A 26254-nucleotide genomic window follows, 5' to 3' on the forward strand; every position below is an offset into this window, starting at 1 on the left:
TTTCAGCCCGCGGCCACCGCTCCCCGGGAGCCGCCCCGGCTCGCCGCGCCGCAGCACACCGCGGACCCGCACGCTGGACCCCGCAGCCAGCCCCAGCACCCCCTCCCCGCGCCGCATTTTACGCGATTGTTTATTATTTTCCAGGGGGCGGTGGCGGGGCGGCGGCACCGGCCAATGGGAAGCGCCGCTCGGCTGACGAGCGGCGGGCGGCGGCCAATGGCGGGCGAGGGCGGGCCGCGGCCGTCACGCGCGGCTCCAGAGCATGACATCATCTGTTTGCACGGCGCAGCCAAGCTTGCTGCGGCGGGGCGGGGCGGGCGCCAGGGGGCGGGGCGGCCGCTAGGGGGCGGGGCGGCCGCTAGGGGGCGGCCCCTACGCTGGGGGCGGGGCCGCGCGAAGGAGCGGGGCGGGGCCGGCACTGAGGAGGGCGCGGAGGCGGCGCTTGGCTCCCGGCCCTTTGCTGGTCGCTGCCAGCCCGGCGCGTTGCTTGGCGGCCCTCTGAGCGGCAGCAGTGGGCGAAATGAGGCAGAAGCTACAGAGTGAGGTCAAAACCAGAGTTTTGAAGAAGTTTTAGATTCATGAGTTCAGGTCAGCCTGAAATGAATCCCTTAGTTCCAAGTCTGAATGTTCGCCAAAGGCCGGCCGGCAGGCAATAGGCTGCAGCAGCTCCTGCCTGCGTCTGTTTTCAGCTGCAGTCTTTGCAAGTAAGAGAAGGTGCTGCAGGACTTCACCGGTGCCCTGACCAAGCCATCTCTATCCAGCCACAGCCTTGTTCTTCTTACATCCTCTGTACCTTCTTGTGCTGCAGCTTTTTGCTTATGCAGATACTGTTCGCAGTGGCTCAAAATAAGACATGTCCAAAATTTAAAGCTTTTTTGTTTTATCTGCAGAACAATAAGTTGAGCACTCTCACTATTTGAACATCTCGGTTCAACCACCTGGCAACCAACCGGGCTCCCAGCACACAACGCCTCAGGGTTGTCTGGAACCCCAGCGGGTGTCTAGCTGCCAGTCCATTGTCCTGCTGAGGTAACCCTGCCACAGTTCCTCGGGCAGGGCCACTGTCCCCTGGTGTGTGGGCAAAAGGAAGGTGTTAAATTATAGTAATGAAGTAATTAATGATAGGTGGGTGTAATTAAGCCTGTATGGGATAACTAAGATGTGCTGAGTGACATGGCCAGGTTGCACAATAAGTCAATGGAGGGGTAGAATGGCATCTGGCCACTCAGACCAGCCTGAGCCAAGTGACAGAGTTGTCTGTCTTCACAGGTATTGGAGAGGTCCTTGGAGGTGTCTTGATGGAACAGGAGGCAAGGGGAGGTGACTCAGTTTCTCCCTGAATCATTAACAGAAACTGCTGTTGTGAACATTAAACACTTCCATATCATCTAACATGAGTGCTACGAGGTTTAAAAAAAAAAAAAGGCGTTTCTTGCTGGATTTTAGCAGTTTGACTCATTTCACCTTAATGATAGAAACTCAATTGCACAGAGTACTCAAAAATGATGATGCAAGCGTTGGAGTGGCGTAGTGTCAGCTTAAAAATCAGCTTAAAAGAATGTTTTAAAATACTCAATTAGCATTCTGTTTTTTTTTCCCTGGCCCTGGAACTATACTTGGGTTGCATCCATGGCACATCAGGAACTTGGCTATTGGCTTCAAAGGGAAGCTGAGATGCTGCTTTAATGGGACTTTAAGAAGAGGGATTTCAGGAAAACACCAGTATTGCAGGACTCATAAATAAAGCTCAGAGAGCTGGCAACACCACTATGCACTGCTATTTGTGGCTGTTGTTAAGTGTACAAAACGCTGTTAGAAATCTATTCCTATCCATGAGAAGCTGAGAGTCTTTCTTGGCCTACAAGGTGCAGCTTTTTGGTGAGCCTTGGCAACGCAGCTCCAGTGAAGCTGTAGGGTTGAATTTTCCCACTTTCTCTGCTTCACAGCATCTTCTTCAGCCAGGGTTTTTTTTCTTGTTTGTTTTGGTCTGGGTTGAGGTTTCATTGTAAACCTTGTTTCTTCCAGAAAGATGATTATGTTTCTTAACACGGATGATTGCAGTCACCATACCCCTCAAGTTCAGATGCATGCAGACCTGCCAGCCTTAGAGTTCAGCCCCCAAACTGCCAACATTGCTTGAAGAAAGAGTTTTCCGCACAGGAGTAATGTCACTGTTTCTTTCTGCTACTACACTTTTCTTCCCTCTCTTTCATTACAGTGGTCAGTCAGCCAGTTCACAGGCTGAAGTCCAACTTCAATTGATCTTTAAATTGCTGTTCATCACTCTGAGGAAACCTTTATAGTCAGAAATCTGTAGCTGTCTTTGGCAAACCCTTCGTGCCTCCGTGGCACAATCTGGACTCTTGCTCTGTGTCTATCTGCCTCTCAGCCAGTATCACAGAATCATATCCCTGCAGTAACTGTGGAATCCATTAGCCAGTTTTAGCCAAACTGGGCAGAAAGGTTAAAGTCTCACAGTATGAAGTTGTCTGGCTGATAGACAACATTTCTTTCTAATCAGCACACAGGTGGCTCTGAATCACCCACAAAAGTTACTGCCCTTTGCCCAGTCTCATGGGGTGAATGGGAAGGGTAGGCAGCATTATTGTGGTGGACACACACTTCTTGGAGACTGAGCTGCAGGTGGCTCACAAAACAACGTGCCATACACTTGTGTGAAGTCCAAGCAGACAATGCAGCCATTGTTTAACCTAACTGCAAACACTGATTTATTGAGCCGCAGTACACTTTATAGTAGGTTTCTGTAATGACATAGCAATGAGAAGATCCAAGTCCTTCACCCTCCATGCAAACTGTAGCTTCAACTGTGCTTCTGCAGTAAGATATTTGTGTAGGAAGGGTAAAGTCCTGGGTATGACCTGCTCTTTTCTAGCTAGCAGCCCAGGAGAATGTGGGTTATGGCAGAATGATGGAGTGATTGTATCTGGGTTAGCTCCGCGCACTGGTACACTCTTATCCTCTGAAGAGGGACCTGGACAAGATGGATGGGTGGGCAGAGAACAATAGGATGAGATTTAAGGCTAAGTGCAGGGTTCTACACTTTGGCCACAACAACCCCAAGTAGCAATACAGGCTGGGGACAGAATGGCTGAGAGCAGCCAGGCAGAAAGGGACCTGGGGATGCTGGTAGAGAGTAGCTGAACATGAGCCAGCAGTGTGCCCAGGTGGGCAGGAGAGCCAATGGCATCCTGGTCTGGATCAGGAACAGTGTGGCCAGCAGGACAAGAGAGGTTATTCTGCTCCTGTGCTCAGCACTCGTCAGGCCACACCTTGAGTGCTGTGTCCAGTTCTGGGCTCCTCAGTTCAAGAGAGATGCTGAGGTACTGGAACATGTCCAGAGGCGGGCGACAGAGCTGGGGAGGGGCCTGGAGCACAGCCCTGTGAGGAGAGGCTGAGGGAGCTGGGGGTGTGCAGCCTGTAAAAGAGGAGGCTCAGGGCAGACCTCATTGCTGTCAGCAGCTACCTGAAGGGAGGCTGTAGCCAGGTGGGGTTGAGCTCTGCTGCCAGGCAAGCAGCAACAGAACAAGGGCATGCAGTCTCAGGTTGTGCCAGGGGAGGTCTAGGCTGGATGTTAGGAGGAAGTTGTTGGCAGAGAGAGTGATTGGCATTGGAATGGGCTGCCCAGGGAGGTGGTGGAGTCGCTGTCTCTGGAGGTGTTGAAGGAAAGCCTGGCTGAGGCAATTAGTTCTATGGTCTGGTTGATCGTCTAGGGCTGGGTGCTAGGTTGGACTGGATGATCTTGGCAGTCTCTTCCAACCTGTTTGATTCTGTCATTCTATAAATTGACGGAATGGAAAGAGAATAAAATCTGAGCTGTAGTTGAATGTAACAGTTCCAAAGAATTAATCTCGAGCCACAAATCCTGAGGATTCCCACCCAGAGGGCCACAGGCCTCACCTCCAGTGGGTCTACCTGCATGGCTGAGGTCACCCACAGAGATGACTCAGAGCAGCCAAGTAACCATGACCTCTCCAGATCCATATGATCAGGTACTCTGCCAGATGCATGATCTCAACAGAAGCTTCAGTGGGGATGGTAGATGAAAGGAGATGCAGAGGAAGATGTGGCATTGCCCTGAAACACTCGCAGCTGAAACAGGCACTGAAACAGGCTTTCACATGGCCTCAGGGCTGGCCTAACTTTATCCCTGTTGAAGTCAGTGATAAAACTCCCATAAACGGAGCCTTTTTGAAAATCCCACCCTTGGGGCATTAAAGTACTTGAAGGAAGAGACTGGAAATGGTGCAGGCTTTAGATTCAATTTTGATCAGTTTTTACACCTATTGCAGTGGGCCCATCCACAGAGCAGCAAGAAGATAGGCTCTTCCCTCCTGTTTCACTGGTGAGCATTTGGTAAGCAAAATGTGTAGGAGCAGTTGTGCTGCGGGTTTAATGGTGCCTCTAAACTGCAATACTGTGGGCACACACGTGCCACGTGGAGCTGTGAGGAACTGGAACTGTGACTTGCATGGTAAAGATTGCATGGCTGATTCCCAGTGCATTCTGAAGTGGGCAGATAATCCTGCATTATAAGGCCAGGGCTGGCACTCAGGAGATCTAGTTTAATTTCTCAGTTCTGACATGGGCTTCCTGTGTGACCTCAGCACAGTCATGTAATTGCTTGGTGCCTCAGTCCATCATCTCTTTAATAGGGTTACTGCTTACTGACTTCCTTTCTCCCGCCCTGGCCTGCCTTCTTTAGGGCTGCAATTCTGCCAGGGAGTGGGGCACTTCTTACCACGTGCAGGGCCTTCACCCAGCACAATGAGACCTAATGGTAATGCCTGTAGAGTAATGCCATGCCAATTAAATAAATAAGTGAAGATGATAATAGGACTAGATTTGCAGCTTGCAATACAGCCCAAGGTCCAAGTGCTACACTCCCCTGGAACCTTGGGACCTAAGGAAGCACTCCACAGGCAGGTTTCTGCACTTGGTTGGACTCAGCCCCAAGTGGGGTTTGGGCAAGGGGCTGAGCTTCAGTCACAGCTTCACAACCAGCCTTCTCTGGCCAAATGCTTAAAGCCACAGGTAGAGGCTCCTTGGTGATGTGAAAATGGACTCAGTGTCTTCTCATTGTGTACAGCCTTGTCTGGTCTCAGTTCCTGGCCCTCCAGCACTGCTGTGGTTCTCCTCTCCTACCAACTACCAAATCACACACACAAATGCCAGGATCGATTTGCAGAGTAGCTGATGTCTTTCTGACCTGCCTTGCATTCCCACAAGGGGCCATGTTACAACAAGAGCCATGGCAGGGCACTCAACGTCGTGTCCCAGAAGGGAGCTGCAGTGCAAATCATTTCCCTTCCTCAAACCTGCATTCATTCTGATTAATTCAGAGTCTCCTACCCTATTTAAATAACTGAGGATTAATTGTATGCATGCTAAAATGCTGTCCCTTGTAATAAAATCAGGCTGAACTATTCCTAACTTGAGTGCCACCTGAATTAGAAACCTAACTAGACCCTGAGGGCTTTAGGCCTCACTTAGCAGGACGTGTAAGGTGTGCAGGATCAGGGCCTTGCTGTTTTCTAATCCAACTGAACAGTCTTCAAATTTCATTGCTTGTCTATAGTGCTAAATAAATCAGGAATAACCTAATTTGTCTGCTAATTCTATCCAGCAATGCTTCAGAAGCACACTGATGTCTATCTGGTATCAGAGACAAAGCTACTTTTGTATTAAATCCAGTCTATGGTTAAGGTGAGTGCAAAGCTGGACGAGAGCTGCTGATACACAGACTTTGTTATGTGATGTATTTATAACTACATTTATATTAATAGCTTTATGTTCCTTGGCTTTGTGGGTCACCCATTTTGTCCAACTGATAATTAACTACGTCTCCAAGTGAGCTACTTTTGGAGAGCTTTCTGCTAGGGCATGACTTCTGAGAAGCAGCAGAGTGGGATTGTATCACAGTATCACCAAGGTTGGAAGAGACCTCACAGCTCATCAAGTCCAACCCTTTACCACACAGCTCAAGGCCAGACCATGGCACCAAGTGCCACGTCCAATCCTGCCTTGAACAGCTCCAGGGACGGCGACTCCACCACCTCCCCGGGCAGCCCATTCCAGTGTCCAATGACTCTCTCAGGGAAGAACTTTCTCCTCACCTCCAGCCTAAATTTCCCCTGAAATTGCCACACAGAGAGAATCACACAGTAATGGGGGCTGGAAGGGACCTCTGGAGATCCTCTTGTCTGACTCTCCTGAGCAGAATCACCCAAAGCAAACCACACAGAACATGTCCAGCTGGGTTTGGAATTTCTCTAGAGAAGGAAACTCCACAGCCTCTCTGGGTAGCCTGGTTCCAGTGCTCTGCTATCCTCAAAGTGAAGATGGTTTTCCTTATGTTTACATAGGATCCCCTGTGTTCCAGTGTGCCTTTGTCCTGTCATTGGACACGGCCATGTCTGAACGTCTTCCCTTTATCACTAGCAGGCAGAATTACAGGCTTTCCAAAAATGACAGAAACAGGCTGCAGATCTGAGGTTTAATAGAATAACTTGCATGCCAACAACTTAGCACTGGCGAAATTAAGCCAGGAAGGCAGCAGTGCACTGTTCCTGCGCTGTGCCGGGCAGCCAGAGCTGCTTGTGTGGGGAAGCAGTGGCAGGGAGGGCCGAGGCGCAGGTGGGCCTGACAGAGCAGAGGCATGGAACGCTGCGGCGGTTGCGTCTGCTTTTGCTGATAAAATCCCATTCAGGACTAATGCAACCCTGAGAAGGAATTACTCTATGCTTCGAGAGACCAAAGCGCTTCCCAGCGCCGTCTTCCCGCCACCCGAGCCGGCATGGGAGCTCACAGCCGCGGTGGCGGGAAGCTGGCGGCCCCAGGGCCGCAGGCAAAGCGAACGGGCCAGAGCTGCCCCCAAGCCGGGTCCCAGCAACCTCTTCAGCCCGCCCAGCCGCGGCAGCTCCCCCCATCAGCCATTGTTCCCGCCTCGTCGGGGCGGCCTCTGCTCGGCGCCGCCCGCCCTCCGCCCGTGGGCGGGCCGCGCCGCGCCGTGCGGTTAGGTTGAGGCTCGCTGCGTGTGTCTATAACTTTGTGTTGCTGCCGGTGGTTGTTAGGAGGAGGGATGTGGAAGTCGGCGGCGAGCAGGGTGACAGGCTGCTCGGGCGGGCTGCGGCGGCGGGCGGCTGGAGCGGCGCGGGCGGATCGTTTGCCTCTCGCCGGCTGCTCGCTGAGGGAGCGGGCGGTTTGCCGCTTTCCCCTCCTTCGCCTTTAAAGGGAAGGCTCCTCGGAGCTGAAGGCGCAGGAGCAGCAGGAACCATGCAGCAGAGCTGCTTCTTCCTCCCGTGAATTCGGATCTCGATTTCTGCCGGTGTGGAGGTGGCTGTTGATTCTCCCCCCCACTCCCTCCTCTCCCGATGTATCTCTCCCTGCCTCTTCTGCCTGCGCTTTTTAAATGACTTGAGTGAAAGGGGGAAAAACTGTCAAGATGGCAGCAGCAGGAGCAAGGAGGTTATGAATGTGGTGTTGATGCTGGAACAAAACCTATTCTCTTTGGCAGCCCTGAGGAGGGCTTAAAGCTTCTGGACCTGTTGGAAGACTGGCGATTTGATTTGCTCCCGTTGTGTTTGCTTTTTCTGTGCGAGAAGAAGGATTTATTAATTCTTTTTAACCGACCAGCCCCTGGGGTGGCCTTCTTCCAACCTCTGCTCCGTCGGATGTGAGATTTTGGGGGGGTCGCCTGCGTGTGGCTTGGGGGGCACCCGCAAAGTGACAGGCTTACGCTAGTATGCAATTGGATGTACGTTGAGACTTCGGCGCCCTTTAGGGCGTTTTGAGGAAGGAAAAAGTCTTCGGCGTAATCTCTGAAGGACCCCGCTCCCTGTCCTCCTGCTGAGGGAGGGGGCAAAGGACCATCCCCCCGCAAAAGGGAAGGTATCTGCGGAAGCGACAAGGAGCGAGCTCGAAGGCGGCGGAGCGGGGTGGGGGGGTGTCCTCTCCCGGCTGGATACAGCGCAGTTCCCGCTGGAGCTACTTCTGCATCCGCATGGAGTGAAACATAAACAAACGCACACACGCACCGCGGGAGCGGCAGCCGCTTCGCCGGTGCGGAGGGCAGAGCCGCGGGCACCTCCGGCACCGCCCGGCCTCTTGCTGCCCGCCCTGCGCTGCTGCTCCGGCTCCTAATCTGATTTTTTTTTCCTTACCCTCCCTCTCCTTCCCCCTCCCTTCCCCCCTCCCCCCCCCCCCCCCCCCCCCGCTCCGGCGTGCGCATCGCCCGCGGGGAGCTGGGCTCGGAGTGCAGCGGAGAGCTTGCCAGTCCTTAGCGGAGAGCGGCATGCCCGCTCGGCGGCTCCCCGCCTGCTAGGCTCCCGTCGGCACCGAGAAGGCGGCGGAGGAGGAGCGGGGTCGGCAGCCGCCCGCCCCGTCGCAGCGCCCCGCTGCCGCAGCCGCCCGCGGGGGAGGCCAAGATGGCAGAGGCGTCGCCCCCCGCCCCGCTCTCGCCCCTGGACGTGGAGCTGGACCCCGAGTTCGAGCCGCAGAGCCGTCCTCGCTCCTGCACCTGGCCCCTGCAGAGGCCCGAGCTGCAGGCCAGCCCCGCCAAGCCCGCCGGCGAGCCGCCCGCCGATGCCGCCTCCATGATCCCCGAAGAGGAGGACGACGAGGAGGAGGGGGGCGGCTCGGCCATGGCCGTCGGCAGCGCGGCCCCCACGGCCGGTGAAGCGGCGGCGGCCACCACCGTCCCGGAGGAGGCGGCGCGGCTGCTGGCCCCGCTGCCCGGAGGCGGCCCGGAGGGGCCGAGCCTCTCGCCTGGGGAAGCAGCGGCAGCCGGTGGGGGACTGAGTGGGGGCCCGGCGGCGGCGCCGAGGAAGTGCTCGTCGCGGCGCAACGCGTGGGGCAACCTCTCCTACGCCGACCTCATCACCCGCGCCATCGAGAGCTCCCCGGAGAAGCGCCTCACCCTTTCTCAGATTTACGACTGGATGGTCCGCTGCGTGCCCTACTTCAAGGACAAGGGCGACAGCAACAGCTCGGCCGGCTGGAAGGTGAGACGGGGTCCCGGGGTCGCGGCAAACCCACCGCGCCGCCCCGACAGGGGGGCAGCCCGCGGGTGGGGTGCCGCGGCTTTCGCCGACGGCAGGCGGCCGGGCGCTGCTTGCTGGTCGCGCTGTCGGCCTTGCTTTCTTTATTTTTCATTGTGTTTCACCGTTTTATTGCTTGGGGGGGTTTAGGAAAACTTTTGTCTCGTTCCTGTTGCTGAGTGCAGGCGGTGAGGGCTCCTAACTCTGGGAGCATTGGAGCTGCTGGAGCAGAGCTGGCTTCTCTGGTGCAAATGCAGGGAAAAGAAGACGGTGCGGGGGAGGGAAGAAAATATTTTAAAGAGTGTTTGTGTGGTTTTTGCATTGCTTTATTTTTTGAGTTACACCTTTGGTGTAACTCGTGCTGAGGACATACAGTTGCTTTTATGCAGGGTCAGCCCTGAGTCTGGAAGCTCAAGTACACAGCGACTTTTACTATTTTATCAAGAAAAACCCCGGTGGTTTCCCACATGTTCCTCAAAGGCAGCAGAGGGAAATTCGGGTCTTGACATTTCTTCATAAAGTTGATCAAAGCGTGGAGTTGTTGGCCGCTCAGCCAGGGGAACGCTTGCTTTGCGCTTCCTGCGGTGGCGGTATGTGAGGGTACTGGCTGCGGGTAAATCCCTTGTAGCCGAGCATTTTAAGCCCAGCGTTGTGACAGTTAGCAGCTACGATTACTATGGGTTTGGTAAGTGAGGGGGGGGAAAAAAAGCCCTCGTCCCTTTTCCGTGGCTTGTTTACTTAACGCCTGCAAAAGCACGTTGCAGGAGGGTAGCGTTTTGCTCTGGGAGTCCAATAAGGCCTACCAGCAGCCGGTGCTGCATGTAAAGCACACTAAAAGTGATTTCTAGAACTGCCTTAAATTTTGTTTTCCATCTCGTTTTCCATGCCCATATATTCGTGCCTGCGGACGCTGAAATGTCGCCTACTTAAACGCAGGTGCTGCTTGATGTCAATCCTGTTTGCAGAGGGAAATCCCGGTACGGTTCAGTTGCTGCGAAGGACCGATACTGTAGGCAGCATCCGGGACCGAGTTTTTGAATGGATGACTGAAGGCGAATTTGCTGGCAAGTTTTGTGCTGTTAACAGAGACATCAAATTTCGCCTCAGAATCTGTGTAGTTTTGGATCAGGGGGCTAGCCTACAGTATACAAATCAGACAGGAATGCTGGCAGTTTCTGTATTAGCAACCGTGTCTCCTGTTTCGGTGCCTGAGTAGGAATTGAAGTGCAGCTGTATGATTTTTACCTTCCAAACGGAGCAGTGTAGGGGAAGCGTTTCACTGACAGTCTTGTCTCAGAGAAACAGAAACACAAGTTTATCGGTGGCAGAGCTGCTAATTCAAGACAAGGCTTTTAAAAACACAGATCTTTTCTACAGCTTTTGCATCTGTCCTAGGTGTTGAATTTTGATTTGACTTTAGAAGTGCGACACCGAGTGTGATAAAGGGTTACATCTTCCGATGACAGCCCCGTGCCTTCCTAAGTTTGGTTTCACGCAGAAGCAGTGGCTTTAGATGTCAGCTGCTATCACAGATCCAGCCTTTTTATCTGATACTTTGAATTTTCAGGAAATTCTCACTGCCTGGCTCCCACGAAGATTTGTCAAACAGCAGGGCTGCTGCTGCCTCGGCTGAATTTGGTGGTAAAACTCCCCTTTGCTTCAGCAGAAGCAGGATCGTAACGCAAAGTGCTCCCATTGATTAGTATGCTTAATACAGTCACAATTTTTCTGACAATTTATACTGTTAATTTGTTATTGATTCCTGTGCTGAGCAGCATTAACTGGTACTTGGAGCTAATTAAAATGTTAAAAACTTGGATCCCTTGAGATTCCTCTGATATAATTTAGTTCAGAAGTTCCTCTGAAGCCTTTAAGATGACCTTTCTCAGGAGATGCAAACGCACTGGTAGCAGAAAATTCTGCCTCTCTTATGACTGTGAGCTGGCCCTGGAAGTTAGGGTGAGGCATTCGGTCACGATAACGATGGGTGCAGTTGTGCGTGGGTGGTGGGGGCATACTGAAAAGGGCAAAGGAGAGGTCTGGAGCTAATAATTGGCCAGGCATCCAAAACTGCAAAATGTAATTCCTTAGCAGGGCTGGAGTTCTTTTTATTATCTGCATGCACGACCTGAAAGGCACTATTTCAGAAGAAGAGTGTTTTGGTTTCTTGACTGGATCTCAAGTGAAGTTTGTGCAGAGGCAACACTCTTAAACAGAGGCTCCATCTTATTGTCCCGGTGCTAAAACACATTATATGCTGTTAGCATCTTTGTTTCCCTCACAGGTAATGCATACAGCTCTGGAGGAACTAATGTCAGCTTTTGACATCAGACTTTTTCAGATTGCTAGTTACACGGAGATTTTAAACAGAACAGAAGATCGTTCTGTATCAGGAGGCTTTTATCTTAATTTAGAATATTTTTTACTCAGCTGAGTTTATCTTTGGAGGCAGAAAGCCCATTTAGCAATATTCTGCTGTGGCACTGAGTGGGAAAATTGTCATTTTAAACAAAGGGAAGAAGAGAACTTGGGGTTTATTATCTTATGTACTATTATATATGAAATATTAATGCTGTTTCCAGTGAGATGTGCTGAGCACCATAATCCGTAAACATAACTGGGATTATACTCCTCAAAACAATTATTTTAAGAGCTATAAATTAAAGTTACAACTATCACTTTTTTTTTTCTCCTGCCTAGGGCATTAAAGCAGAAGTGAATATTTCAGATGTGGTTAGCAAGGCATATATTACGTTTCCTCTAATTCCGATAAGGTTTGCCCAATACTCCCCTACCCCCCCCACAAACCAATCTTCTTTGCTTGCCCCGGTGGGATGTTAGCTAACCTAATACTGCCTGAGAGCTAACTAGGGCAGTAGTGCGTGGTACACTGCCGTGGAGCTGGCGCGCTGCGGGCACTGCTGTGTTCCACGGCCAGCCTGCCTTGGTATGGTCCTGTACACTCCCAAATAACTGGGAGGGGTTTATGTGCATGCCTCGATATCCACTTACTGTCTTGAATACTTTGGGAGGGTTTGGTATTTACATTTATCACTGCGGGGGGGGGAGGAAAAGGTTTGAGAGTGAGCTGGTTTCACCCTCATGATACGCACCGTGCCAGGTGGCTGTTGCAGGTTCTTCACACAGCTCCTGGATGACTCCATCTACCCATCGTTCCAAATTCAACTATCTCTTGCCCTGTCGATGTTCTGCAGTCTCAAACCCGGCGTGTTGACTTAAACCCCAAGTTTTTCCTCTGCAAATGTTTATGGTGCAGTAACTCCACTCAGTAATCTTGAAATAGAAAACCGAAACCGCTTTGTGTCTGAGCATGTAGTAGAGGTGCCTGGTTTCACTCTAGCTGAAGTACTTCCATATCTCTTCTTACAATGCTATTTTGTAATTTCTTGCAGCACTGTCTTGTGAAAGAGTCTTTTCTACATGAAGAGCACACTAGGGGGACTAGTTTCCTCTTTGCTGAGCGGTACGGCAAGGCTGAATCTGGTCCTGTGCACGCAGACACCAGTAGCTCCCAAATTTAAACGCAACCGACTTGCTTTGATTTGTGTTTCTATATCAGAAGTCTGTTTGGTTTACACCTGTTGCATCCACCTTCCTCGTGAAAGGCAAATACCAGCCGCTGGGATATTTGCCTTGGAGAGGAGATTTTTGGTAAACTCCGTGCACATAGATTGCATCATTCTTCACCGGGTTTTACTGGCCAGGAGGTACCGAAGGGCTGCAGTCCCTCCAGCAGACGCTCGAGACTCTTCTCTAGTTATTGAGACTTGAAAAGACTTGAGAAATTTGCCAGTGCTGTAGACGGACGTCTAAATCTGTTAGCCAGATGCTGGTACAGGAGATGTGTTGGGCTTTATTTTAATCCTCTTTCTTTATTTTAAACAAAGGATGTGGGAAGGAAGCAACAGCACTTTCTGTTCTTCATCTTCCTCCTTCCTCGGAGTGGCACACGGCGTCTTTTATCAGGAGCGACACTGCAAAACTTGCATCAGCTTCATTTGTTTTCTCTGCTGTCTTCCCCCCCCCCCCCTTTTCTTTTTAAGACTCTGTCAAGGCTGCTATCACAAATATTTTTTCCACTCTTCTATTTTTTTTTATTTTGTAATAATTTTGTTCTGTAGATAAAGGTTTGGGTTACAAACTGCGAGCTGATGGAGTTTTGATCTACTGAAGCAAGCTCCATACCCAGGTTTAAGCACATGTATGAATCCTCGGGACTTCACTGGGGTTATTTGTCTGCTTAAACATACTGCTTTTAAGCACCTTACCTGATCAAAGCCTTGGTGTGTTGTGCTGTAACAAAACACTTGGTAACATTTTAAGTGCGTTTTGTGCTGAGCAATGTAGATCTCGGGGCTGTGTGATTCCAGCCCCAAAGCTGAAACTGCTAGAGGAAGCCTCTGAGAGCAGTGTGCTTCACCATCACTGACAAATGACTTTTTAAACTTTACAGCAGAAACCATATGTAGCTGTTAGTGCACCTAACTATTTTGTATCTGTAACCTACATCAAAGATCTCGCTTTTCACCAGCTCATGCAGGCAGGTGACAGCTATTGGGGGAAAGAAAGAAAGACTGAGTAGCTCTCCCAGAACGGTTGACGTTGTTTGACTGACAGTGTGACAGTGAGGAGCACATCCACCGAAGCACTTGTTAAATGCAGATATGGAAGCACTGCCTTGGTGAATCTCATCAGCTGCAGATAGTCACAGGCTCTGGTAAACTTAACTTGTAAAGTGAATGGGAAGCCTCCAGTGAATGATGCTGGATAGTATCTCTGCATGGTAGATACTGGAATCGGTGTTACTCAGTTTCTTAGAGACAGAAGGTTACCTGAAGCAGTCATGCAAGATCCACACAGGCTATTAGTGTCACTATTGGAGCATATTTAACATAGGAAGCTTGGGAGTCAGAGGCTGGCTCCTACGCTTACCCATGCATTTAAAAGGACATGGTTAATGCTAATAAAAGTTAAATCACCTTGGCGGTTTTTCTGTCTGCTGCATTGAGTTGAACAAACAGAGTCTGAGGCTTTCAGGCTGGGGAGCAGAGCTGTCCTGGTACTCCTGCCGCAGGAGGTCCTGCTCCAGCTTGGTTTTGCCCTGGCGAAGGGAGCGATGCCTTAGGCACGAGGCCATTTTGTATTGGGGTCATTTTGGTGGTGCTGCACCACTGTGCTGTAATCCGGGGAGATTAGGAGAGGCTGGGCACGTGCTGGTGCATTTAGAAAGGCCAGTGATTAGGGTTAGCCCAGTGGCTTGTGAAAGCTCTTTGTGCTGACGTGGACAAAGTAGAAGCAGGGAGTCGGTGGCGTCCCTTGCAGAAGGCAGGCAGAGCTGGGACGGATCCAGCACCCCCCTCCGCAGCAGCTGGGCTGTTTTGAGCCACCTTGCAGTGGGGTGGATGGGGAGAAAAGGCTAAACCAAAATCGCCTCAGAAAACCATGGTGGGTGTGCTGGGTTCAAAGGGAGGCCGAAGGGATTGCCCTGGAGAGAAGAGAAAAACGGAGTTAAACAGCCAAAGCTTTTCTCTAGGTGGCAGCCTCCGAAAGGTGCCCTGCAAGGTTTTGGCAGGCAGCTGTTTTGCGTGGAAGCATGGAAAAATCTTTTGTGAGGATTGTTTCTGATTTGCAATGCAATTACAGTGGGTCTGAGCCTAGTGGCGGCTTGCCAAGGGAGAAACTGAAAGTGTTCCCTAATGCAAGTTGTTACTTAGACTAAAATCTTTGCATGTTCTTGTTTCTCTCTCACTTTTTTTTTTTAGCCTTACTACCGTCTCTGTCAGACAAAACGTGCCCAAGGGCAGGGTTATAAAATGGCAGTGTTAGTTTCTTTTAAAGACACAAAGCCCTCCACGTTTCAAGGCAGGCTCTCTCTGGAGGAGCCTGAGCTCTGAGCATCCTCCTGCCCCCGTTCTGTTCCCACTGGGAACAGCTGGGATTCCCATCTTGGGGTTCACAGGAGCCACAGCCTCAACCAGGTCCTGCAGCAGGAGGTGCATCCAGGTCCCACAGTACGAAGCAAGCATCTGGAGGAAGGTCTGACAGCTAACACAGGGCTCAGAGAGCTGCCCAGGGTTTTTGATGTGGCTGTACTTTGGGTTGACAAGATGTGCCTAGTGCAGTGGTTCAGGAGCAAAATCAAGTGTCCAAGTAATGTGCACAGTCATTCAGTTTTCAGTGGTGCTGGCTCAGCACACTGTGAGTTAAGCAGAGGTTGTGCTTAACCTTTTATTTGCTCTTTTCCTTGTGCTTCTCCAAACTTTTCTGTTAGGATTTCCCAAGCCTTGCCACACACTAGGCTTGGAAAATGAGGTGCATTTAGCCAATTTATGGCCTGACATATGTTAATTAACACTAATTACCTGCTTGAATAGTTCATTTAGCACTTATTATTAAAAAGTGGCTTGTCTACAGAAGGGGATTTTCCTTCAGAGTGAGATGCATTGTTCTGACTTGCTTCAGACAAAGTCGGGATGGGGTATCCCGAACTTCTCTGCCTCACTGCAGCAGTTCCCTGATGTTCCAGTTGTGTGTGGGGCATAGGAGTGACATACCCGGGAGTACTTAACATTGAATTGATGTTGGTTGAGCTCGCCCAAGCAAACCAGTGTGTTTCCAAGCAGTTTTTGCTAGCAGCAGAAGCAGCTCTTGCTCTTGTGATTGAGGCAGCTGGAGAAGGAGCCATGTGTCTCAGCTTGCCAGGAACTACAGGGAGATCTAAAGCCCTGAGGTGTTCTGGCCCCAGCACCTGTTTGGGCTGGAGAGGTAGCAAAAACTCAGATGAGTAAGGATGGAGAGGGTGCATAGAAATTGCTGGGGTGCCCTGCACTAAGTGTCTTCAGCTCTATATGGCTGAAGATGATGGATGCTGAGCCCCCCATGACCATTGGGAGCAGGCCAGGCTGGAGTGGAGCATGGTCACCAAAGCCAGCAGGTTTTGTCTTGCAGTATTCCTTGGCTACAGTATCTAAGTTATCTGCTGGGCAACACGTGGGACAAGGGTTGTCACAGACCATTCGTTGGTCCAAAACCTGTGAGGTGAGTGGAGTAATGAGCAGAGACCTCTTCTTCAGTTTTCAAATACCAGTATTACCCAAAAAAAACCCTTTCAAAATTTCATTCCTCCGTTCTTCATCCTCCAGTTCTTCCTTTCTGTCTTGGGAGACTCCAGAGATATTATATCCTACATCACCTAATCCATCACCAGCCAGCTGTTAGGAGGTGAAGGGTAGGTCCCCATGCATCTCATGCATTAGTCTATGAGAGCAATGAAGAGCGATTTCAGGACAATGTAAAGGATTGGGAACTAGTAAGTGACTGGGTCAGTGCTCTGCCTCATTCCTGTGCTGGAACAGCAAGGGAGTGTGGGGCTGAAGGAGGTGGATATTACTGTGTTGCCATTGCCTTTTGCTTAAATGGTTCCTCCTGGTGCTGTGCCTGGCTGAGAAGTCCAGGAGAAGCCAGAATGCTTTCTCTGGGCCATCCCCTTGGCATGTTTGTTCAAGGACTGGCATGCTCATAACGCTGCTTTGCAGGGAACTTGAGGCAGGTCAGAAGTTAACAGCACTGGTGTCTTGTTAGTAACTCTGTGTGTGTTTGTCCTACCTGGACTTTGCTTATTGGGGCAATTTTCTTTATCTGTACGTTGGTACATACTAAAAATAAAGGCTGTTTAAGTGCTTGCACTGATAGAAAACACCTTTGTAAGATTTCACTGTAGAGAAATGCTTTTCTGGGTACTTGTGCTGATAAAGAAGTGCCTTGTGAAAATCAGCTCTTGTATGGGGCTTGTGCTAACAAACCGAATTGATCTCTTGCTCGATTGCAACATCCTATATACTTAAAAGCTGAAATGTGAAACGTCGGGTTCTCACTTCAATGTGTCTCCTTTGGCGAGGTATTCTTTTGCTTTTCTTTTTTGTGTTATCCCTGCTGGTGAGTCTGGCACTTGCTAGGAGCGCAGGGAGGTGTGCACTGGGACTGGAGGGCAGAGGCAGCCTGTGGATCCTTGCCAGAGGGCTGGAGGAAGGTCCGCTTGGAGCGAGGAGGACAGTGGTGCCGTACCAATGACTCATTATCAGATCCTTTGCAGCTTCTGCCTCCGGGTCCCCCACAGAGTGCTGCCTGCCGTTCTCGGGGTGGGGGTTAGGAGGTTGCTCACAGAGGGTTTGCCTGTGCCATCTCTGGCTGGTGGACACCTGTGTGCTGCCAGTGGTCAGACGCGTTCCACTTTTGCATCCCTTTACCTACTGCCCACACTGAGGCGAAGGGTGAGGTCCTGTGCACCCTGTGCTGACGTCTCCATGCTAAAATGCTTTTGCGAGCTCTGGAGTGAGTGCTGAGGCAGGGGTGCTGCCCAAGGGGCCTTTTACTGGCATGTGCCTCTCATGCTTTGCGTTGTGCTACCACATGGTCTGCCTGCAGACTGCTGTAACCCAGCCTGCAGTGCCTTCAGGCCAGCCTGCCTGCTCATCCCTGGCTTTCCAAGACCTTGGTCTCTCCCTAGGGAGCAACAGAGGTTATGGACACGCCTGGGATTTTGACCAGTCTCAGGACGAAAGTTCAGTAAGTTTGCTTTGTCACATGAGCAGAAGAGGGCAGGCCCAGGCTGCTTGCCAGCCTTGAGCGGGGAGGTAACTTCTGCTTATCATGGCCCCAGAAAAGTGGGAGGCAGCAGATAAGTGCGAAGGCTGATGAGGCCAGACAGCCCTGCAGGAGGACAGATAGGGGAGCACCCAAACACATGGGCATGTGTCCACTTGGCTTTCTCTCTGCCTCCCAGTTGCTGCCACCGCCGAGCCGCAGAGGGAGTGCTGCAAGGCTTCGAGGGGATGCAGCCTGGTTCGTGATGGTGCAGCACTCGTGGATAGATAAAGAGAGCAGAGTCTGAGTCTTGTCCCTGCCAAAGGTCACATTAAAGCAGCAGCAAGGCTCTCCTGGGGTGCAGCAGCGGTGTGCATTTGCTATTAGCCTAAGTAAGAAAGACACAAGCCAGCAGTTCTTAAAATCCTGACTGCAGCTGACCCTGAGCTGCCTGTGAGGACTGAGCGTGGCCAGTGAGTGTCAGTAACAGTGTGGCGCTTAAGTGAACAAAGCTTTGTTTAGAAAGTATTCATCACCTAACAATCTTCTAAGGCGAGCTGCTCTCCTAGTCTAGACAGGCGGCACCCGGCACTGTAGATGGTTTGCCCTTGCAGCTTGGTGTGTTCTAAGGCAAGCTGCTCTCCTAGTCTAGACAGGCAGCACCTCTGACACTGCAGATGATTTGTGTGTTCCAAGGCAAATCTGCTCTCCTAGCCTAGACAGGCAACACTGCAGATGATTTGTGTGTTCTAAGGCAAATCTGCTCTCCTAGCCTAGACAGGCAACACTGCAGATGATTTGTGTGTTCTAAGGCAAATCTGCTCTTCTAGCCTAGACAGGCAACACTGCAGATGATTTGTGTGTTCTAAGGCAAATCTGCTCTTCTAGCCTAGACAGGCAACACTGCAGATGATTTGTGTGTTCTAAGGCAAGCTGCTCTCCTAGCCTAGACAGGCAGCACCTCTGACACTGCAGATGATTTGTGTGTTCTAAGGCAAAGCTGCTCTCTTAGCCTAGACAGGCAGCACCTCTGACACTGCAGATGATTTGTGTGTTCTAAGGCAAAGCTGCTCTCCTAGCCTAGACAGGCAGCACCTCTGACACTGCAGATGATTTGTGTGTTCTAAGGCAAAGCTGCTCTCCTAGCCTAGACAGGCAGCACCTCTGACACTGCAGATGATTTGTGTGTTCTAAGGCAAAGCTGCTCTCCTAGCCTAGACAGGCAGCACCTCTGACTCTGTAAATGGTTTGCCCTTGCAATGTTGTGATTTCTCCTGCTGTACCATGTAGGTTTCCACGGTTTTTTTTGCCAAAATAGGATGCAGAAGAATAAATGTGTCATTCCAAAGAAATATTTTTTAGGACATGACTTCCAGGGCCATACTTGTTTTATCTAGAGTGTAGCCTGAATTATCTCAATTTATACTCCAGTTAGGTGTCAGTGCTTTTAAAACCTGCTGTATTTGTTTTCTCCTCTCTATGCTAGCTCTTCAAGCAGCTGTTTCAGCTCTCTGAAGACACAGTGTGACCAGAGCTAGCTCTGCTTTTCTTGCATGAAATTTGCAGTGTAAACATACCTTTGAACGTGAGACTTAATCCAGATCAGAAAGTTTCTGATTTTGCAGATACTTGAGAAGTTAGGCTGTGGAGCCCTATCTTGTGTAAATATATTGGCTAGTATTTCATGGAGCATTTATCAGTTTCATATATAAAGTTCTAGATACGCTCAGCACATAAAGTTTGGCATCTGATAAGTGAGAACAGTGCTTGACAAAGAATGTCTTTGTGCGAGGCTCTCACAGGCTCTCAGATTATCACCTTTTTTGCCGATTGGTTTTGTGCTGAGAGCAGTAATGTGGTTTTCTACGAGTGTATCACCTGCTGATTGTTCTGCAGAACTGCTCTGCACCTTAGCGAATTTTTAGAGCGGTTTTTTTTCCCTCCAGGAATTCGTAGGAGAAGGTTATGCCTGTTCAAGTCGTGTCCTGGGATGCTTGTAAACTGAGACGCGTAGAGCTGCTCTCCCTGCTTTTGTGCAACATGATCTGTTGTGTTTAAAAGTTTCACTGTATGGGGGAACTCAAAACCATTTGTCTGAGATGTCAGGTTTCAGAGTGAATGGTGCTTCTTTAAGTATTCATCAAGCGCTACAATGGGAGGCTGCTGGTCCTGCAATGCCTTTGTAGGAGAACAGCCTTGGCACCCGGAATGATGCTGCCACTGAGGAGCTGTAAAAACCCTGAAGCATTTTGTTCAAGCAGCTTCTGCTGTAGCATAGTCTGAGCCATGTACGTGGCCCAGACAAATGGGCAGGTTTGCAAATAAAAGTTATAGAATCATAGAATGGTTTGGGTTGGAAGAGACCTCAAAGATCATCCAGTTCCAACCTTCCGCCATAGGCAGGGACACCTCCCACTAGAACAGGTTGCTCAAGGCCTCATCCAACCTGGTCTTGAACACCTACAGGGGGGTGGTGGATCACAGAATGTGGATGATTCTGTGATCCACTGCCTCCCTGTGCAACCTGTACCAGTGTCCAACCGCCCTCACTGTAAAGAACTTCTTCCTAATATCTGATTTAGATTTCCCCTCTGCCAGTTTAAACACATTCCTCCTGGACCTGTCATTACAAGACCTTGTCAATAGTCCCTCCCCAGCCTTCCTGTAGCCCACTTCAGATACTGGAAGGCCACTCTAAGGTCTCCTCAAAGCCTTCTCTTCTGCAGGCTGCAGAGCCCCAACTCTTATAGCTTGTCCTCATAGCAGAGCTGCTGTAGCCTTTTGAGCATCTTTGTGGCCTCCTCCGGACTTGCTCCAACAGTTCCATGTCCTTCTTGTGTTGGAGGCTCCAGAACTGCACACAGTGCTCCATGTCAGAGCTCTGCATGGAGTGAGCCCAGAGCTTTCCAGCCTAGTTTGTTCAGCAAGCCAAAAGCTCAGAGCCTGGTGGTATTATTTTCATCGTGATGTTGACTGTGTGATTCTCACTTCCCATAGCACGTTGAGATTTATTTCTTGCTCCATTGCTCTTACAGCACAGTGAAAATATGTCTGATTAAAATGTACAAGAAGATTTGCACACTTGGGGTAGGAGAGAGATCTCTTAGGAGGAGTTGTTTTTTATGAAGCTCTGGAGAAGGGAGCCATGTGCTTAAGAAGGTATTTGAAAATCTATAGTGAGGTCATTCTACATACAAAAAAACCCACAACAAAAAAGAGAGAGGGAAACATATAGGCCATAAAATATGGCATAGAGAGCTGGGAGGAGGAAGAATTCCATGAACTAGCAGTAGGGTGTGAATCAACCTGATGTATGCTCGTAGACATCTGATGTCTACTGGGCCTAGTAGGGTAGCTTGGAGCAGGTGGAAGCAGCATACTGTTTACCTAATTAGAAACATAAATAAAATCTTTCCAACATTTCTCTGAATTAACATGCAGTTGAAGCATATGTCAGACTTCTCACATCCAGGAAAGATCTTTCAAATACTGCTGTTCCCTAGGGAGGCTTTTTCTATCCCACCTACTGCAGGGCTGTGCCAGGTAACAAGTCCTCCTGCTTGGAGGGTGGAGTGGGATGTGCATTAACAGTTGGAGATGTTGGGATTATAGAGTCATGGAATCATAGAATCAAAACAGGTTGGAAGAGACCTCCAAGATCATCCAGTCCAACCTAGCACCCAGCCCTAGATAGTCAACCAGACCAAGGCACTAATTGCCCCATCGAGACTTTTCTTGAACACCTCCAGGGATGGTGACTCCACCACCGCCCTGGGCAGCCCATTCCAATGTCAATCACTCTCTCTGCCAACAACTTCCTCCTAACATCCAGCCTAGACCTCCCCTGGCACAGCTTGAGACTGTGTCCCCTTCTTCTGTTGCTGGTTGCCTGGCAGAAGAGACCAACCCCACCTGGCTGCGACCTCCCTTTGGGTAGTTGTAGACTGCAAATAATTTTGGAATTGTTTTGGTTGGAAAGGACCTTTAAGATCATGGAGTTCAACCATTAAGTTGGTGTGCTCAGGATGATCCTGAAGAACTGTGCTGCTTTCTAATCAGTGGTAAAAGGTCTAGCATTTGAGACAGTAGACAAACCCTGGATTATCATGGTTGAAATCATGGAAGAAAGGATTTGATCTCTGTGTATTTATTGAGGAGTCAGTGATGGTGGGGAGCAGGGCTTGGACTGCTGTGCAGTCAGAGCAGCTCTGTATCTCCAGTGTATTTTAGACACCAAGGAGACAAAGATGATGCTAATTGCAAGAGAAACTACTTAACTGCTTTGTATTATGTGTGAAATGAAAGGGGAGTAGTGCCGATGGTATGACCTATTTTGACTTTCTCAGTATAGTATGTTTAATGTTTTAGTCCTTTTCTGGACAGTGAATTCTAATGGTATGAAATCCTATTGGAAATGAATGTGTTGCTGGGCAAAATGTTTTATCCTTGCAGCTTTAACTGCAGTTCCTCTTCCTGTTTGCCTTGGTAGCCAGAGTTTTCTCTTTTGGCTTTTGCTGTGCACCACAGCCACAGCAGAGTTTTGCTTGGTACAGAATAGGGACTTGTCAGGAAGAATATAAAATACGGCACTGAAGGAGTCTAATTTAGAAGGAGAAAGGGCAAAAATCTCCACCTCTCTCTGATGACAGAAGGCTAAAGTACAGGAGAAACATTCCCCTGCTTGTAAAACACTGCTCCTGATAGCAGAGAAGTTGTTCAGTTAAAGGCACAGCTCTGTCTAACCTCCTTAAAAGTTGGTTGACTTTATTTTTGGGTTGTAACTGGATGTTATATTGTGGATTCTTAGGTAATGAAACACTTCTCTTAGGGTCTGCTCTCTTTAACTGTGCTGTTACTGAAATTGTTTGCTGCTTTGGACCAGTGTCAGGCAGAATAATACTGAACAAGTCCCAGATGAATGTGGGTGGTGAAAGGGAAAAAATAACTTCAAATAAAGAGAGAGTACTATCAGCTGAGCAGTCAGTGTTGATCCTGTGATGCTGAAAAATGGAAGCAGGAAAAATATAGGTGTGTTTTGCCCATTTTTTTTATCAAGATGGAAAATCTTCACTGAAAAATCTGTTCTGACTAGAATTTGGTGCTCGCTAAAATCTTCACTTAGAAAACTGAGCCACTGAAAAAAAAGCTGGTGGGACACACTTCACAGAAAGCCTCACAGAGACCCTTCTCTGCTCACAGCAAATTGGTGTTGGTGTAGAATTGAGAGGGAGAACAGAAGTACAAACAAGCCTATAAAACTTGAGAGGATCCTCGCAGCCTTCACCCATTTAGGACAACATGACCTGTAGCATCACTTGCAGCTGCTGGAGCCAAGAGTACAGTGAAAAGAACACTGATTTGGCCAGGATAAAATGTTCATTTGGGTTTTTTCCAACAGCTGTGTTGGGACTTAACCCTGGCAAAAGCTTCTCACGTGTCATTTTTTTGTTCAGGCTCGTACTAAGCTTGTTGGAATCACAATGTTCACAATGTTCTCTTAAGTGACAGAAAGGGGGGGGCAGGGAAAGAGAGTAAATTGAGAAGCAATGTGGATTTGGTGTCCCCTCAGCCTGAAGGAAAAGCAGTCTGCTTGAACAGTCTGATAGCAGTTGTTGGGGAAATTAAGTATGGGTTTCCTTCCATTGTAGTCGAATTGTGACATCCTACTAAATTTATCCACTCTTGAGTGCCTGCTTTCAGATTTGACATCTTCCTTGGATGGTTTGGGGTTTGTTTCTTTTATTTGTTTAAAAAAAAGTTTCTGCAGGAGCTCAGAGTTAGTGTCCTTATTTTCTGAAGGAAACTGCATCAGCTACCCAAGCACCAATTGATTCAGCTGGGTACAGGCATGTGGGGGCCAGCAGTTTTCTCCCTATGAGCACAGTGATGCATTGGATGGGTTTGGGCAATGCCTTTCCCATTTTCCAGGAGCAGACAGGGAGTAGGGAAGTTGGATTTTGTGTGACTTGACCACTAACTGGAGCTGGCTGGTTTATTTCTCTGGATTGTTTGCAGTGTTCAGTGAGTGTGCTTCAGCTGTACCAAAACCTGCACCAAAGAAAGGTTCTCCTATAAAAGCCAATGGCTCAGGAAGGGCAAAGTGTCAGCAATAAAGATGCTTTTAACACTTGAGCTTACTGCTCATGCTGGCTATGACACCATGGTTAGTAATGAGTTCACACCCTCCTGTCTCCTTGCCAGGCTGGATGCTTCAGGGGGTACTGAGGATTTTGGCTTGTCCCCTGTGACCTCTGTGTGGGCCTTATGCCATGTCCATTGCATGCAGCTCTGAGTAGAGAAGTTTGCCCTTCCTGGTCTGTTCATCTGTGTCATTCACCTCTCCAGTTCCCATGAGCTTCCCCGACAAGCACTGTCCCAGCCCTGCATCCTCATCCCTTTCCAAGCTCCTTGCCCTCGGTGGTCTTTCCTGGCATACTTCCCTGTGATTCCCAGTCTTGCTCTATGCATCCCTCCTTCCTCTGATCTGCCCTGATTTTCACATCTGCTCTGGTTGCCCACCTGGCCTTTATTTTTCCATCCAGCCCTCCATTTCACATTTGTCCTGTGCCTCAGGATTCCCTGTTTCCTGTGTCTTGCCTATCCCAAGCCACTTATCCTCTTTCTAATCGCAGTTTCACTTGAAGTTTGCAAAGCTATTAGCAGCAGGGAACAGGATTTTATAGTAGGAAGTGTTGGACAATATGAGGTGTAGGTGGGGCTCATGGCACCACCTATAATTTACAACGTTGTTTATTTTAACTAATCCACCCTTAGGTAAGCAGTCCTGGTGCTGACAGTGTGCAAATCCTGACTCTTTTGGGTAGTCCTCTTCTTCCTGCTGATGCTGTGTGCAGAGGGGTTGCTCATTTGTGTCAGAGATGGAGGATCCAACCTTAGAGAGACTTTAATCTCCATTGTTGTGTGGCCTGAACTAGACAGCAAACAATATCTGAGCTTATACAGGTCATAGGGCTACTGATCTGCCCCTGAAGTGTTCATTGGGATGTGAAGTAATTCCCCTCATTTCCATTTTTCCTTCCCTCTTGGGGAGAAGAGAGAGACAAGTTCTCCACTTATTATGACATGTAAGACATGAAAGTGTACATCCTATAGTGACACCATATTCTGCATCCTCTGATAGGTGTCCTCTGACTTGGTGTATTTAGACTAGAAAAATCTAAAGAACCTTTTCCTTACATAGCTCCATGGCTTTCTTGTAGTGTCTGCTTCTGCTGCTGATTCAGGCCTGGTCTTCAGGGATTCTGGTAAATGCCTCCACATCCAACTGGTAAACTGATCACAGCTTTTGTGTTACCAGGAGTAGGCTGAGACACTCACACTGAATTGTTGCTTAAAACTGCAAGGTGATGCCTTGGAGGGTGGGAAGATCATAGAATGGTTTAGGTTGGAAGGGACCTCAAGGATCATGCAGTTCTCACCCCCTGCCATAGGGACGCCTCCCACCAGAACAGGTCAGTCAAGGCCTCATCCAGCCTGGCCTTGAACACCTCCAGGGAGGGAGCAGCCACAACCTGGGCAACCTGTGCCAGTGTCTCACCACCCTCATTGCAAAGAACCCTTTCCTAACATCGAGTTTAAATCTCCCCTCTGCTAGTTTAAACCCATTACTTCTTGTCCTGTTGTTACAAGATCCTGTCAATAATCCCTTCCCAGCATTTCTGTAGCACCCTTCAGATGCTGGAAGGCCACTCTAAGGTCTCCTGGAAGCCTTCTCTTCTGTGGGCTGCAGAGCCTCAACTCTTGTAGCCTGTCCACACAGCAGAGCTGCTGCAGCCCTCTGAAGATCTTTGTGGCACTTCTCTGTCCTTCTTGTGTTGAGGGCTCTAGACCTGCACACAGTACTCCAGGTGGGGTTTGATGAGAGCAGAGTATAAGATGGACAGCTTTGGTTTTACAGGGTGCAGCTTGGTTTCTGTCATAGGTAGTGTGTGGCTTCCAATGGACTTGGTGCTAGGTTGAGTCGTTTAATGGTGTGAGTAACCTTACCCTGACCTTCTAAAGGGCTTGTGCAGAGTGTGCAGTGTGAGCCTTGTTTTGAACTTGATCGGAAGGAGCTCCCTCAGGTGAGAGGATGGCCTGTCTTCTTCCCATCGAGGTCAAGTGTGTTGCAGACATACAGTGCAAAGGCAAAGAGGCATACCCTGCTTCCTCTCCTGCAAGAGGAAGCTGTGATTTATGCCCTAGAACTGGTCCCCAAGCCATCTCAGCAGCTCGGTCAGCTGAGGGGTTCTCTGGTGGTGGCTGATGCCTTTCAGGTACTGTGCTTCAGTCTCCCAGGCTATTGATGACAGCTCTCTGGGTCACCATGTATGAGGGCTTTCTGTTGGCTGTGGTGACCTTGGAGGGGAATTAGAGTGGATGTAATGTTTCCAAGAATTGGAGGCGCCTGTGCCATTGAGCTGGTGCACATTGCTGAATCAATGACTGGCATTGGCAGGATTTTGCTTTAGGGGAATCTCGGAGCTGCATCACAGTCTTGTTCTTAGCAGATTATTATTAATTGGTTTTAAGGCAGATATTTGCAGGGAGGAGGGACCTGTTTCCTGAGAAGTGTGTTCCCTGTGCGCAGTGCT

At 49.5% G+C, this 26254-nt stretch overlaps 1 protein-coding gene and 1 long non-coding RNA gene across 2 annotated transcripts in view; both read left to right on the plus strand.

The window, feature by feature from the left end:
* Nucleotides 1-444: 444 nt before the first annotated feature.
* On the plus strand, nucleotides 445-1483 carry LOC135189662 (uncharacterized). The gene is made up of 2 exons (XR_010308207.1): nucleotides 445-1029; nucleotides 1270-1483. It is a non-coding gene; the product is annotated as an uncharacterized LOC135189662 (long non-coding RNA).
* A 5271-nt stretch (nucleotides 1484-6754) lies between these two features.
* FOXO3 (forkhead box O3) overlaps nucleotides 6755-26254 on the plus strand; it is a 100693-nt gene continuing 81193 nt past the window's right edge. Inside the window, exon 1 of the mRNA XM_064170365.1 lies at nucleotides 6755-9020. Within this exon, the coding sequence (XP_064026435.1) occupies nucleotides 8445-9020 (576 nt within the window). The 5' untranslated portion in view covers nucleotides 6755-8444. The remainder of the gene's footprint in view (nucleotides 9021-26254) is intronic.

Source organism: Pogoniulus pusillus, chromosome 33, assembly GCF_015220805.1.
Source record: "Pogoniulus pusillus isolate bPogPus1 chromosome 33, bPogPus1.pri, whole genome shotgun sequence".
Classification (NCBI taxonomy): domain Eukaryota; kingdom Metazoa; phylum Chordata; class Aves; order Piciformes; family Lybiidae; genus Pogoniulus; species Pogoniulus pusillus.